The following is a 14,035-nucleotide window of genomic DNA, read 5'->3' as shown; positions in this document are numbered from 1 at the left end:
TTTTTTTTAATCACTGTTTCTGTTTGTTAAGCAGTTAAACAGAATGAGTAAAAACTTCCAACCCTTGACTCCAGTGCATTATCAATATCCAGGGTAATTAGGGGTCATTCTCAATCATCACATGCACAATTCACTAGGCATTCTCATTTTAGACTAATAAAATAATAACCAAGAACCATTTCTTTCCATTTCCATGGAGAATTTCACATTTTATAAAAATATCTACAAAACCATGTTTTTTGAAAAAAAAAAAAAAACAACAAAACAAAATATGAAGATTACCATAAAAAAAGGCAACATATCATAGAATGCTAGGGGTTGGAAGGGACTTCTGGAGATCATTGATTCATGTCCATCAAGTTATGTTTACCTCCTGTTATCCACACAATATTGTCATTACAGAGAGGACGAAACTATATGGAATTTACTATGAAAGTTTTTACACCATTTAAATCTAATACTGAGGAAATGATGGGTCAATTTTAGTGGCCCAAGCCATGAGCCCCCCTTTAATATCCTTAGCTAACACAGAACCAAATTCTTTGACAGGTAATTCCTGCAGAATCCTTACAGCCTTCTGAGAGTCATTTCCTAATTTGCAAACAACATACACAGGAAAAGATGTCTGGCCATTAGTTCTCTGCTTTTCTTCACAAATTATTCTTTCCAAATACTGCAGGTATTCTTCATCTTTTTCTTCTAATTTACTCAAAGGAATGTGGATGGCATGTACCAGGCGACAGATATCCACTTCCACCTGAGGACGAACATCTAACAATACATGAGGAACGTGCTCATCCAACAGTTTTTTGTATTCCTCTACAGATATCCTGTCTTTACTGGACAGCAGATGTAAAGTTCTACACTTGTCTGTTGCAGAAGAACCACAGAATGCTTCATAATCCTGAAGGCAGGTGACAGATGGATTGTCACCACAAACAGCACAGTCTGGTTTCTTTGATCGTAACTTGATGTTGCGAAATCTCCCTTCAAGAGCATCAAACATCAGCATGAACTGATTGAAGGAGGAACCTATTCCTGAAGCAATCTTCAGCACTTCCAAGGCCTGCATGCACCCCATGATGCCTGGCACAACACCCAGCACTCCCCCATCTGCACAGTTAGTCACTGTCTCTGGTGGAGGGGGCTTGGGGAAGAGACACCTGTAGCAGGGCCCTCCCTGGTAGTTGTACACAACTAGCTGCCCCTCCAGCCGAAGAGCACTGCCGGACACCAAGGGTTTCCCGGCCAGTACACAGGCGTCATTTACCAAGTACCTGGTGGGGACGTTGTCGGAGCAGTCGGCGATGACATCGTACTGCCGCACCAGCTCTAGGGCAGTATCAGGGCTCAGGGCACCGCAGTAGGGCACGTACTGTACGGTGGAGTTCAGCAGCCGCAGAGCTGCCGCGGCAGATATGGCCTTGGGGAGCCCTCGACGAGCCTCCCCGTGCAGCACCTGCCGGTGCAGGTTGCTCATCTCCACCACGTCGTGATCCACCAGACCCAGGCGGCCAACACCGGCGGCAGCCAGGTACTGGGCCAGTGGGCACCCCAGGCCGCCGCAGCCCACCACGAGCACGGAAGAACGAGCCAAAAGCAGCTGTCCCCGCACGCCCAGTTCAGGCAGCACCAGCTGACGGCTGTATCGCAGAATGTCGGCGGGGCTCAGAGAGGCCTGGGCGGGAAGAGGGGGGAGCTCGCCGGGAAAGGCTGCGGCACACTCCTCAGGGGCCACAGTGGCCCCACCATCTTCCACAGCACCCTCCACCAGGACGGCGGCCAGCCGCTCACGTAAGCCGCGCAGCTCCTGCTCCCGCTGGCAAATCTCAGCAGTCAACCATGCCGCCTCCGCACCACCCGCCATGGCTACGCAAAGCGCACGCGGAACACTACGCTGCTTCCGCTTCCGGCTGCCCGCCCCCAGTGCTCGGGCGCTTCCGGCGGCGCCGCGGGCACTGATTGGCTACGGCGCGCCCCCGCCGGTTCCGGGTGCGTAACCGCGCCGACATGGCGGCCGGCAGCTCCGACAAGTTCTCGGTGCTGCTGCCCACCTACAATGAGCGAGAGAACTTGCCCCTCGTTGTATGGCTTCTGGCGCGCACCTTCCAGGAGAGGTATCGGCTGCGGCGGGTTGGGGTGTCGCGGCCTGGGCTTGAGGCAGTGTGGGGGTTAAGCGCCCCAGCGTCCCTGCGTGGGTTGGAGCTGAGCTCCGTTCCTCCGCCCGGGCCAGCTGCGGGCCGCCGCTCTGTGGAAGAGAGGGAGCTGGCGGCCTCTTTGCGAGAGGAGGCAGTTCTCAGACCTGCCGGGAAAAGCTGCTGTAGCACCCAAAGTGCCCCCTCGGGCGCAGCTGGTGAGGAACTGGCTCAGTGGCGGTTAAATGCCCTCGGTTTGATAGAGTGGAGTTCTGCACAGCTGAGCCAGGGAATACACGTCCGTAAAGCTTACAAAGTGACATCATAATTTAAGGTAATCGTGTTATCCATAGTATGTAATTTGTAACACTTTTCACTAGTGCTGGAAGGTATCTATCCTGCAGCAGAGAGCACAGCTCTTCTCGATTTTAGTTAGGGAAACAGTGACCCTAATCAGGTCTGACATGTGCTCTGATCCGTTCTGCACCGGCTCCTATAAAAAGCCCTGCCAGGTGAGGGCACAAAGGCAATTTTAGTGTTTCATCTTTCATAGTTACAAGGCTAGAATGCTGCAGGAACGCTGGCATAATGGTGAGGTTTATATTGCTGCATTGTGCTAAGAAGCAATTGTAGCTTGAGACTTGAAATAGTGACATTGAGTCCTGTTTCGTTGCAACGAGCGTAGTCTGAGCGATATAACAGTAACTATAGCTCAAATCTCTAGTGGCCAGAAAATCACTTTGTATTCTGTTCTTCAATTTCAGGCTTTTCAAAATGACATAGGTACTAAAATTGGGTTTTCTGTTTGTTCATTTTAAAATATTTCTGATTTCAGTGGAAACAATTATGAAATTATCATCATAGATGATGGAAGCCCCGATGGGACACAGGAAATTGCTGAACAATTGGAAAAGATCTATGGATCAGATAAAATAGTGAGTATTCTGTATTTTTTTAATTTTTATTATATTGGAAAATACTTGGAAGTCCTTATAGAACTGGAATGGAGTCCCTGGATTTTGCACTTTCTTCACATCCTTGAACAAGTTATTTAACTGTTGCACACCACTTTACACAGATGTAAAATTGCAGTAGTTGTGCAGTTAGCAGCATTAAGAACTAATAAGCAAAATGGTTTATGAATATTGGCACGTTTCCAATACTTTGCACTATTGAGTAATGAATAGTGGTTGTTGGTGTACTTCATGCGTGCCTGAGGGAGAGATGAGGTTTGGATAAACTTTAGTTTCATTTTAAGTGGCTGTAGTAATAGGGAAATTGGAGAGATGAAAGTTAGTCTGGTCTTGTGATTTATTTTTAATCTACCTAGTTACATTCCTTGATAACAGAACTTTTGTATCTAATTGATGGTTATACAGACTATATTAAAGATACTGTCATTTATTTAGTCTTTATGAGTCATTGAAGACCCTTTTTTTGGCAGTAAGAACTTTTTCACAGAACAGTACAACCTCATCACTCTGTTTTTCAAGAGTTTTGTGCTGTAAGCTGCATCAGGCTCTTTCTTAATCAATTACTGTGTAATGAATAATACAGCAGTTTAAGATCGTTAGCCAGCCTCTCCTCACTGCTTAAAAATTTAATTTTGAAGTTTAATCTCTGAGACAAGCACACTTGAATAGAAGAATTTGACAGAGGCACCACCATCAGCTCACGCTGACATTACTGGAGAAGGGTAAATCAGCTGGGATCTTACATTAGGCCAAAGTTTTTTTCCTGAATTTTTTTTTAATTTATTTTTTAATCTGAAATTCTTTTCTTGGTTTCCTGAGCAAAACCATTGTTCTGATTTGTGCTCAGGAGTCAACTAATACATTTAAAATTGTTTTTATACCTTGAAAATAGCAATTTTAAGATGTCACTAAAATTAGTACTTCAAGTAATATATGTTTATTTTAATATATCCTGCAGCTTCTAAGACCCAGAGCAAGAAAGTTGGGCCTTGGTAAGTCCTTATCAAAATAAATAAAATCCAATATATTCTTTGATTATAATATATAAAGTTTCAGGGAAAAATCACAGTGAAGCCTAGGCTATGTTAATCAAGTTTGTCATTATTTAATTAAGAAAAAAGCAGATATCTTAGGAAGTCATAATTGACATTAAAATTTGTGCTACGGAAACTATCCTAAAATAAACTAGACCTATTTCCAGCTGTTAAGATTCATATTGTATCCTTATCCCTCCTCTGTTATAAAAGTAATGGAGAAAATGATAAAATGCAATACCTGGTTTGATTTCTTGCTAAATGTCTTGGCAACTTCCAACTCCATGTGCTGCTAAGACATTTTGGAATGTCTTGTGTACTGAGTTCTCCAGTCCTGTCAACAAAAATAGAACTCTAATTTTGATACTGAATTGTCTATTGAAATTCATCTTTCTGTACGTTTTTCTATATCCCTCATTTATCTAAGAAACTGCAAAAGCTTTGCATAACTCTGTTTTTTGCCTTTCCATCATCTGTTCTAATTTGCCCAGTCTAATTATGGCTTAAACCTGACCAAATTTAAATTTTTCATTTACCATATTTCTGAATTTTGTACAATAGACAAATCTGTGATGCTCCTACTGTGTGACTTTATAAACAACATGGACAAGAAAGGAAATACAGAGTTGTTCATTAACCAGTTCAGTTTCCTATGAGAGTGCCTGCCAAGGATATAAGCTGAGCGTGGTTTTTTTTTTTCCAGTTTTATCTGTTCCTGATAATGGCAAGACTCTAGCAATTTGGATCAGTGAGGAGCATGTGCCATATATTCTGCTGTGCTGCCATACTGCCTGTGGAAGCAGCACTGTCTTTGAACAATGTGACTTTGGTTAGAAATTGCACTGTTGAGGAAAACGTTAAGATGAAGACTTGTTCCAGCTTGCACTAAGATAGTTACACCAGTTCATACAGGACAAATAACATGCAAAGAAATCTGAAATAAGAAAAATAATACTATCTCTGGATTTGGCATCAGAATATAATTCATGGTACCAAGGAGAACAAAGCAAAGTCTGTATACTACTAATAGTAAATCCTGCATCTAGAAAGCAAGTTTTTTAGCTATCAGTGATTATTTTGCTGTCTGTGTCCTATTTCCAGTTTTCTGTGGCTCACAGAGCCAATGGCCCTTCTGGAAATACAATTTCAGATAGTCCCACTCACCAAGTCCTATTTCTCTCAGCATTTCTAGTGCAGTAAGGTTTGCCAATGTTTGTATTTATAAAACCTAGCACTGAAATTGTAGGGTTGAGGGAAAATAATTTTAATGTTTGACTACTGACACATTGTTTAAAAATACATTTTTAGAAGTGTTTAGTTGATCCTTTTCTAAAATAACTTAGAGGTTTTAGGAAATCAGTGAATACTGTGCCTCAACAATTGCATATGTTAAAACAAGGAAATTATTTCTGCGCTGTTTCCATCAGGCACTGCTTATATTCATGGAATGAAGCATGCCACTGGGAATTTTATTGTTATTATGGATGCTGACCTTTCTCACCATGTAAGTCTGTATTTTACGTACTGTGGTTTTAATCTAATTAAATTTTCATTAAGTTTGTTGTGTTGCTTGTTGGTTTTGTTGGTTTTTTTTACCCCTACCCCTTTTTTCTAATCTCTTTTCCTTCCATTTCAGCCAAAATTTATTCCAGAGTTTATCAGGTAAGTTCCAATTGTAGTATAAGAGAATGACTTCTGAAGACTTACTGTTGCATAGCAATATTTGAAAGCTTTATATTCTTGTATAGCTGTCTAGCTGTAGTAAGAAGGTTAGCAATGCAAGAATTCAAATAAAAGTGATTGGACCTCATTAGATTTGTCCTAAAATCGTCCATTAAAATAATTAGTTCCTACCTGGAACAAAAGTACTCAAGTTTAAAGTAACAGAGAGCATGTGGGGCTCTCTAAGTACTTCCTTTCCTTGTAATGGTTGTTAAGCTTTGAAAAGTATTTATAAATGTCACCACCTAATTCAAATAATTTCATCACATGTGGTGTAGGGATACCGACCAGAGGACCTTGTCCTGGCTTACTTTCCTACCTCTTATCTCCCTGTCACATTCAGTTTGTGAGAAATAGCCAACAGGCATTACATTGTGGGCTGAGGGTAGCACTCTAATTCTCAACTTCCTAGCTTAGGAGTACTGGAGGCTGTAGTTTTAGGTAAGGTTCTGCAGCAGACAGGTGCAGTATGGACAGATAGGTCCAGACTTCTTGTTTTGTTTTCCTCCCACCCCCACCCCCCCCCACCCCCTTATATGGGTTTGTGTCATTTAAATATTTAAATCTGTATTTAAAATAATCCTCTCTTTTATGCTACAAAGACTTTAAAATGAATAAGCTGGTCTTTCTAAATTATTTATGAAGTAGTCCCTGAAATTCTATGGTGTAATTGGTAAAAGATAATCATAAGATTCTCTGGAAATGCTCTTTATAAAAGAACAAAACATGTTTTTAACTGCGTAATGCTAATAACCACCATAACTGTTGCTTGCCTCTCTACTTATTTGGAGGTTTATAAAATACAGGTTTTGTACTTAGAGTGATTATTCTTATTGTGAAATTTGTGCTGTCTTCATACAAATGTTCTTCCTGTTTTTCTGGTAAAACCAATTGTTTATAGAAAGCAAAAAGAAGGCAATTTTGATATTGTATCTGGAACAAGGTATAAAGGAAATGGAGGAGTATATGGCTGGGATTTGAAAAGAAAATTAATCAGGTTAGTATTTTTTGAGATATTTACAGATGAATTTGTTATTTATAGAGAATAATTCCAAGTACTTGATTAGTGTGAGGTGAACTGAATCTTTAGTCAGGTCTCATATTTGTCCTGCAATCAATTTTATTCTCCACTTACACTGAATGTTAGAAGAAAAACATTGGTTTGACTGTTGACAGATTTTTGTTTTGTATTGTATTAATGTGTAGATGTTCTGCCAGTTCTACCATAAAGACCTAGATTGTAAACTTAATTTAGAAAAATCATGTTCTCCTTCATAGAAAAGTTCAATAATCTACTAATCATTTACATTTGAAAAACAAAACATTCTATGATTCTATCATTTATTAGTCAAATCTAGCAGTGAAAACTTATTAGAAATATAATAATTTCATAAATAGAAGGGTTGGGGTTTTTGCTAGTAGGATGATATTTACTTATTTTCTGGAAATTCTGCTTGCCCTTTCTGAATTGTGTCCTGAACAATTTTGACACTTGTGTTTTCTTCCACAGTCGTGGTGCCAATTTTCTAACTCAGGTTTTGCTGAGACCAGGTGCATCAGACTTAACAGGAAGTTTCAGGTATGGCTGTGTTTTGCAATTAATGAAATTATTTGAAATTAAGAAACTGCTGAACAAGGAACTGGAGTAAGAACAGACTTTTTCTGTGGACTGTTTGGAAAGGGTTTAAGAAATCATAGACTAGACTGCAAGAACTGTTGCTCCTATGATTTTGTTGAAGTTGGTTTGTTTTTATTTTTTTCAAATACTGATGAGATGAGTGAGTTAAGATTCCTATACCATGTCTTGGTTTCCAAAGTTCAGAAATTGTGCTTCAGGTTTCATTTTTTTCTGTAATTGTTTACAGGTTATACAGAAAGGAAGTCTTGCAGAAACTAATGGAAAAATGTGTTTCTAAAGGATACGTCTTCCAGATGGAGATGATTGTTCGGGCTAGACAGTTAGGCTTTACTATTGGAGAGGTATGGTAAAAGTTCTGTTAAGTAATATTGTGATTCCATTTAATTGTAGATACAGATTACTGGGAGCATAGGAAATTTTGTGCATTTCCAAGGAGAAGCAAGACTACAAACTTGATAAAAGAAATTACACGTCTGGAACTCTATTTTTCCAACTTTTCCCAGTGAATATCACATCTGGAGTTACACTTACTCCCTTGGCTAATTGGCTTTGCAGATCCTTCCCTTTTCTATTGCCATTTCTTTAGCTGCATACAATTTTACAAGACTCTTCAAAGGAGGGAAAGAAGTTAAAATATACTGAAATCGTTTTTTCTCCACCGATGTGATTCTATTTCAGATTTGTTCTTTTTTTTGTCATTTATTGCCTTATATTCCAACTTCCCAGCTATCAGTGCTTCTAAACTCTTTGAATGTGCTGTCTAAAGTCATAGAAATGTTGTTAGATTCTGTGTTGCTGCCTTTTATGAGTTCCTTTTCTATTTCATTGAACTGCTCTTGCTGGTGTCTTTAAAGGGTGGTTCACTGGAATTGTCTCTGCAGTCAGGAGATGTCACTTCTGACATCCCGATCTGGCTATACATGAAGAGATTTCCATCCATGCCCTGTAGATCAGCTGTTTGTAGTTGCCTGGATGCTTACTGGGATCATCAAAGGGACCCTAGTAAGAACGCCAGAGTCATTGTTGAGTCTATCTGCATGCCTTTGTAGGTATCTTCTTACAGTCTTCTTGCCCTGGATTCTCTTCTACCGTGAACTGATCTGCGAGAATTGGGAGAAATCCTCAGTTCCGGCACATATGCAAGGGTGTAGTGTTTTCTCTGTTCCACTTGCCAGATGATTTCTGGTGGCAACTGACAGCAGAACACTAAGCCAATTTTTTAATGACTTTTGCAAATGCTTTAGCCCCTGAAGTGTTTATTTTGCATACAAACATGTATGGAAATTATCGAATATTCTAATACAGTGTTGGCAGAATGTTCTGTCCTGGGCAAATTGCTCAAAAGCTGCATGTTCCTAACATACTATGAGTAGTGAATTAATCTGGGCAGTATGATCACTTTGAGGAAACCAAAATTAATGTTTTAAATGTCCATTAATTCTGTAAATAATCTATGAAGTAGTCAAAGACTGATAAAGACAGGTATTGCTTGTAAAATATGCACTAACTGCCATATTCAGATGTTATCTTCTGGCTAGTTGTGAGGCTGAGCAGAATGCTGCTTCATGGTAGTGGGAGATCTTGCCTTCCTGAGGCATTGACTCAAAGGTACTGAATTTAGTTAACCCACAGGATTTTAGTACGTTTTAACTATTTTGTTCTGACTATTGTATCATCCAGCCACTGAGTAATGTCTTTGGATGATCTTTAAAGGTCATAAACCCAAATAGTGTCATGTTTCTCAGCTAAGAGGCAACTTTAAAGCCACAGGTAAGAAGAACTGACACAAAGGAAGGCAATCTGGTGTTTGTCTTCTTCCCATGTCTAATAATTGCTGTAGTTCAAAGGTCATTCTTTTGTTTATAGAATTCCTGATCATTTAGGTTTTGAACCTTAAAGATAGTTTTGCTTGTTTCAACAGGTTCCTATTTCATTTGTGGACCGTGTCTATGGAGAATCTAAACTGGGAGGCAATGAAATAGTCTCCTTCTTAAAGGGACTCTTGACCTTGTTTGCTACAACATGATAATCTATCCTGAATTAAGTTTTTTAGAAAACACTTTTCTGGTATCAGTGTGCTTTTAAGCTTGGTAATTTGTATAGAACAGTTGCTATAAACTAACAATTAAACCATAATAAATAAATATGTTGTATCCAAAAATTCTCCTTTCAATGGACTGTATGCTAAACTAAAAACTAATAAAGACTAATTCTTGATTCTATTTTTGTAAAAAAATAAGGAAGTCTTTAATAAAGAACACAAAGCTAAATGATTGTTTGCATTAGAAATAAATCGTTCAGCAGAAGCTAAAGATGATTTTGAAATAAAGACAAGTAAGGACATTTAAAAAAATTACATAACTGCAAAATCCTATCTTTGTTTCTGTAGTTTGCATGTATTTTAAATGCATGCAAATTAGTTCCCTTTCTTTTCTCAGCACCTAGCCATACATATCTTGAAGCAGACTCACAGAAGAGTTTCTAGAGAATTGATAGTAGCTGGTGTAACTTAAGAGGAAATATGGAGGTGTACAGTGCTTTGTTCTTGGTGTGAAATTGCTCCTAGACTGGAAAGAAGGAATATTCTTTGGATAAGGAAGAGAGCTGTATGTGTGGAATAAATCTGTATTTGGTGTTAGTCTAGAAGCAGATTCTTCCCTTTTCCTATTTTCTTTAGAAACTAAAATTTTTAGAATCTATAAAACAGGACTAGGACATCTCACCCACCTTTGGGGTCACAGAAGACATAATTCACCTCACTGAAAGCATTTGAGAAATATTTATGCCAAATAAGTTTGCAATGTGAAATTTCTTCGTTCCAGATCCAGAGTAATACTACTTTTTGTCTCACTGTTTGATGAAACCAGAACTCTTAAATTATGAAGCCCTTGTAATTAAATATGCACTTGGTGGGAGGGGGGGGGAAGTAGTAAATGGGAGAATGAAATTATTCTGATAATGGCTTTATATATAGGAAAAATTTCCTCATGGGGGGTGTGTGTGTGGGTAGTTCTTTGGATACCTGTATCAGACAATTAAATGGTAGGAGAGAAGCAACAATGTCTTGCGAATTATGTCTATTTGGCTTGTATTTGTCTGCATTCCTTTATTACCCTAGATACAATTCTTAATATTACAACAAATATTTAGGAAGTCTGTAGATAAATGATAAATTCATATTTTAGACATTTATCACACTTAGTAACAAAAATTAAATTGCAGGGAAGTTGAAAACAAAAGCTTACTTTCTAGTGGACTGTTTTAGAGATATTCCTTTGCTCTTTAGTGAAGTTGTGCAGATTCTGATATTTTTCTGAGTATTCAGAACACATATGTCATATTTAATTTGCTGTGAAATAAGAAAGTAGCTTTAGGTTTTGAATCTACCTGTACCTGGATTACAGTGACTTCACTGTGCATTTTGTGACATTTGTCTGTGCTTTTCTAGCAAATCATATAATTTCATTTGGTGCAAGCTATAATCAGATCTAATAATACATAGAAATAAGGTCTTCAGGCCACTGAAATCTCCTGTGAATAGGTTTCCTCTGTTTACCTTACATTTGAAAGTTTCATTGCTAAACTCAACTTTTTAAATTGAAAGTAGATACAAAATTCTAATGACCAAATAGTGAGTTTTAAGGTGATTATTTAACTTTACATATTGTTGAAAACCATCTGCTAGGACACAAATTGAGCCTCAGCAAGATCATATTTTTCTCAGACTTCATGTAACGATACATATAAAGTCCATTATATTAGTTATTCATGATCTAATTGCTGTGAACGATTTAGATGTGTGTGATGCCTACTCTAACTATGAAAAGTAGCTGGTACATCTTCATTTATTTGTCTATATGATTAGGCTTGGAGTAAGGTGCATTTACGTATCAATTAGGACAATCCTACATGGCATATTCTGTGTGCTTCAGTATGGGAAAGTTTGAAATGTGACTGGGCTTTATTCAGGTTTTACATAAATAGGTAATTATTGTGCTTAAAGGTAATGGTATATGAGTTATCAAGGAAGAAGTGCTATAATAAACAAAAAATGCTTTATGGCATCAAGACACGAGTAGATATTCTGTAAGATTTCATGAAACAAGAGGTCACAAGAGTAAACCTGATTTCAGTAGAATCATAGAATGCTAGGGGTTGGAAGGGACTCCTGCAGCTAGAGGCCAGACCCCCTGCAAAGCAGGAACACAGAGGGCAGGTCACACAGGAATGCATCCAGGCAGCTTTTGAAGATCTCTAGAGAGAAGGAGACCACAACCTCTCTGGGCAGCCTGCTCTAGGACTCTATCACTCTCACGGTAAAAAAAAAAATTTCTCATATTGAGATGGAATTCCCCATGACTGACTTTATGTCCATTGCCCCTCATCCTTTCACTGGGTATCACTTAAAAGGGACTGGCTCCTTCCTCCTGACAGCTGCCCTTCAGATATTTGTGGACATTGATAAGGTCCCCGCAAAGCCTTCTCTTCGCCAAGCTAAATAGCCGCAGATCTTTCAGTCTGTCCTCATGAGAGAGATTCTCCAGTCCATTAGTCATACTCTAGCTCTCTGTTGAACTCTTTCCAGTAATTCCTTGTCCCTCTTGAACTGGGGAGCCTAGAACTGTACACAGTACTCCAGATGGAGTCTAACAATACTCCACACCAACCTGCTTATAGAAAGCATGACTGAAAGAAGCCAATAGATCCAGTGGGAAGAAGCAGAATTAAGCACATACAGGCTTTCCACAAGTTGGTGGAATATATATACACAGACAATCAATTTTCACAGTTTATACCAGGAGAGCCATCTGGCTTCAGTTTGGTTTTTCCCTAGCAAAAAGACTATTTCATGAAAAAGCAGGGGCCTGGGCTGCAGATAACTTGGTGAATGCTGAATACACTTTCAAAACTTGTCTTGCAGTAAGTTTTCAAAGCCTGAACTCCCAACGAGTTAACTCCTCTTTGTGCACCTGATCCTCCATGCACTTATAGAGGGGAGAATCATAAAATACTAATAACATTAACTGAGAAACAAAATAGAATCTTTGCCCAGAATGGGCCTAAACCACCTTTCAGCCTGCAGAACTTTATTTCCAATGAGTTTCTCCACTGAAGTGACTAAAACCATCTACTTCTAAAGTACTCCCTGTCTTTGAGCACTTGGATCTGGCACTGTAGAACCTCACCAGTACTTAAGCCTTGTTCTGTACATAGGAAAACATTGCAAAGACAAGTTCAAGATTGGATTCTATCACTGCTGTGACAGTTCATGAAAAATAAATATTGTCATACTGTAACCAGTGGTCAGAGCTCTAATAGAGGTCCTTCTCTACTATAGCTAGTATCTTTTTAGCAAATAATGGTATGAAATAACCATTATGTAGAGCAACTTGAAATGGTTTTGACTTTTGCAGAAATTCTTTTCAGTTAATTGAATTTGTTCTCAGCCTCTTTTAATCGAGCCTCTTTGTATTTGAAGACCACCAATGTCAATTCTTAACATAAATTCAAAAAATGTAGAAGAATGGCTTCTGACCTAAGAAGGAGGTTATGAGGAATGGCCATGCTATCTTTATACAGCACTCAACAATGGATGCAAAATGACAGCAACAATGAAACATGGCTAGTATGAACTTTGCCATATACACCATCAGCAATACAGGGTCCCACTGAAGCCAGAGGTCAAGAAGGACTCTTTATAAGTGTAGTGATAGGACGAGAGGTAATGGGTTTAGATTCAATATTAGGAAGAAATTTTTCCCTGTGAAAGTGATAAGACACTGGAACAAGTGGTCCAGAGAAGTTGTAGATGCCCCCTCCCTGGAACTGTTCAAGAGCAGGCTGGAATAGACTTGGAACAACCTGACTGAGTGGAAGGTGTCTCTGCCCATGGCAGGGGGGTTGGAACTGGAAGACATTTACAAGATCGCTTCCAACCCAAACCATTTTATGGTTCTAGTATTGCATTTCTTATTTCTTGTGTCCCATTTTATTTTTCCTATTACTTTATAGACTCAGTCTTGTTTTTCTCAGACAAGTCACATCACACCTTGCTATTCTCAAAATGTCAGTGGCAGACTATAGTAGAACACCAGTCCTACAGTAATCTTTAGAGGTCAGGTACCTTGAAGTCCATACAATGTATTAACTATTCCTGTACTAGGCATTTATATAGTGGCATTTTAGTTTGCAATTCCTTTTGTAATACCACTGCAATACTCTGCTTGCCTTGTTTTGGCTACCACAAAACACTGACTTGACATTTACATTCAATTTTTCATTTTATGTCCCTGATTTTGCAGTTCCACATAAATCAGCTTTTCTTAATTACATCCATATTCATTTCCTATGAAGGCACAAACACTCTGCTAATGTACTTTCTCTATTATACTTAGGAATCTGTGCCTGCAAGCACTCAATCATTTGGCAAGAACAGGAGCTTTAATTCCTTCTTGGCTTAAATCAGTATATATCATGGATATATTTGCTTGGGCATGTTTAATGAAGGGGGGGGAAGAAGGTAACTCAGAT

General features: G+C 38.9%; 2 protein-coding genes across 2 annotated transcripts; one reads left to right on the top strand and one right to left on the bottom strand.

Moving 5' to 3' along the window:
- Positions 1–454: 454 nt before the first annotated feature.
- MOCS3 (molybdenum cofactor synthesis 3) lies at positions 455–1,867 on the bottom strand. The gene has a single exon (XM_054391790.1). It carries the CDS (start codon positions 1,865–1,867, stop codon positions 455–457), a length of 1,413 nt encoding a protein of 470 aa, XP_054247765.1.
- Positions 1,868–2,009: 142 nt separating this feature from the next.
- Positions 2,010–9,703, top strand: DPM1 (dolichyl-phosphate mannosyltransferase subunit 1, catalytic). The gene is made up of 9 exons (XM_054391791.1): positions 2,010–2,117; positions 2,971–3,070; positions 4,068–4,101; positions 5,571–5,647; positions 5,780–5,805; positions 6,767–6,862; positions 7,376–7,444; positions 7,731–7,845; positions 9,426–9,703. The coding sequence occupies exons 1-9, from the start codon at positions 2,011–2,013 to the stop codon at positions 9,528–9,530; spliced, it is 729 nt and encodes a 242-aa protein (XP_054247766.1). The 5' UTR covers position 2,010; the 3' UTR covers positions 9,531–9,703.
- Positions 9,704–14,035: the final 4,332 nt, after the last annotated feature.

The sequence above is a fragment of the Indicator indicator genome, chromosome 24, assembly GCF_027791375.1.
Source record: "Indicator indicator isolate 239-I01 chromosome 24, UM_Iind_1.1, whole genome shotgun sequence".
Taxonomy (NCBI): domain Eukaryota; kingdom Metazoa; phylum Chordata; class Aves; order Piciformes; family Indicatoridae; genus Indicator; species Indicator indicator.
Note: the sequence above shows the minus strand (reverse complement) of the source record. Positions and strands in the feature narration are given on the sequence as shown.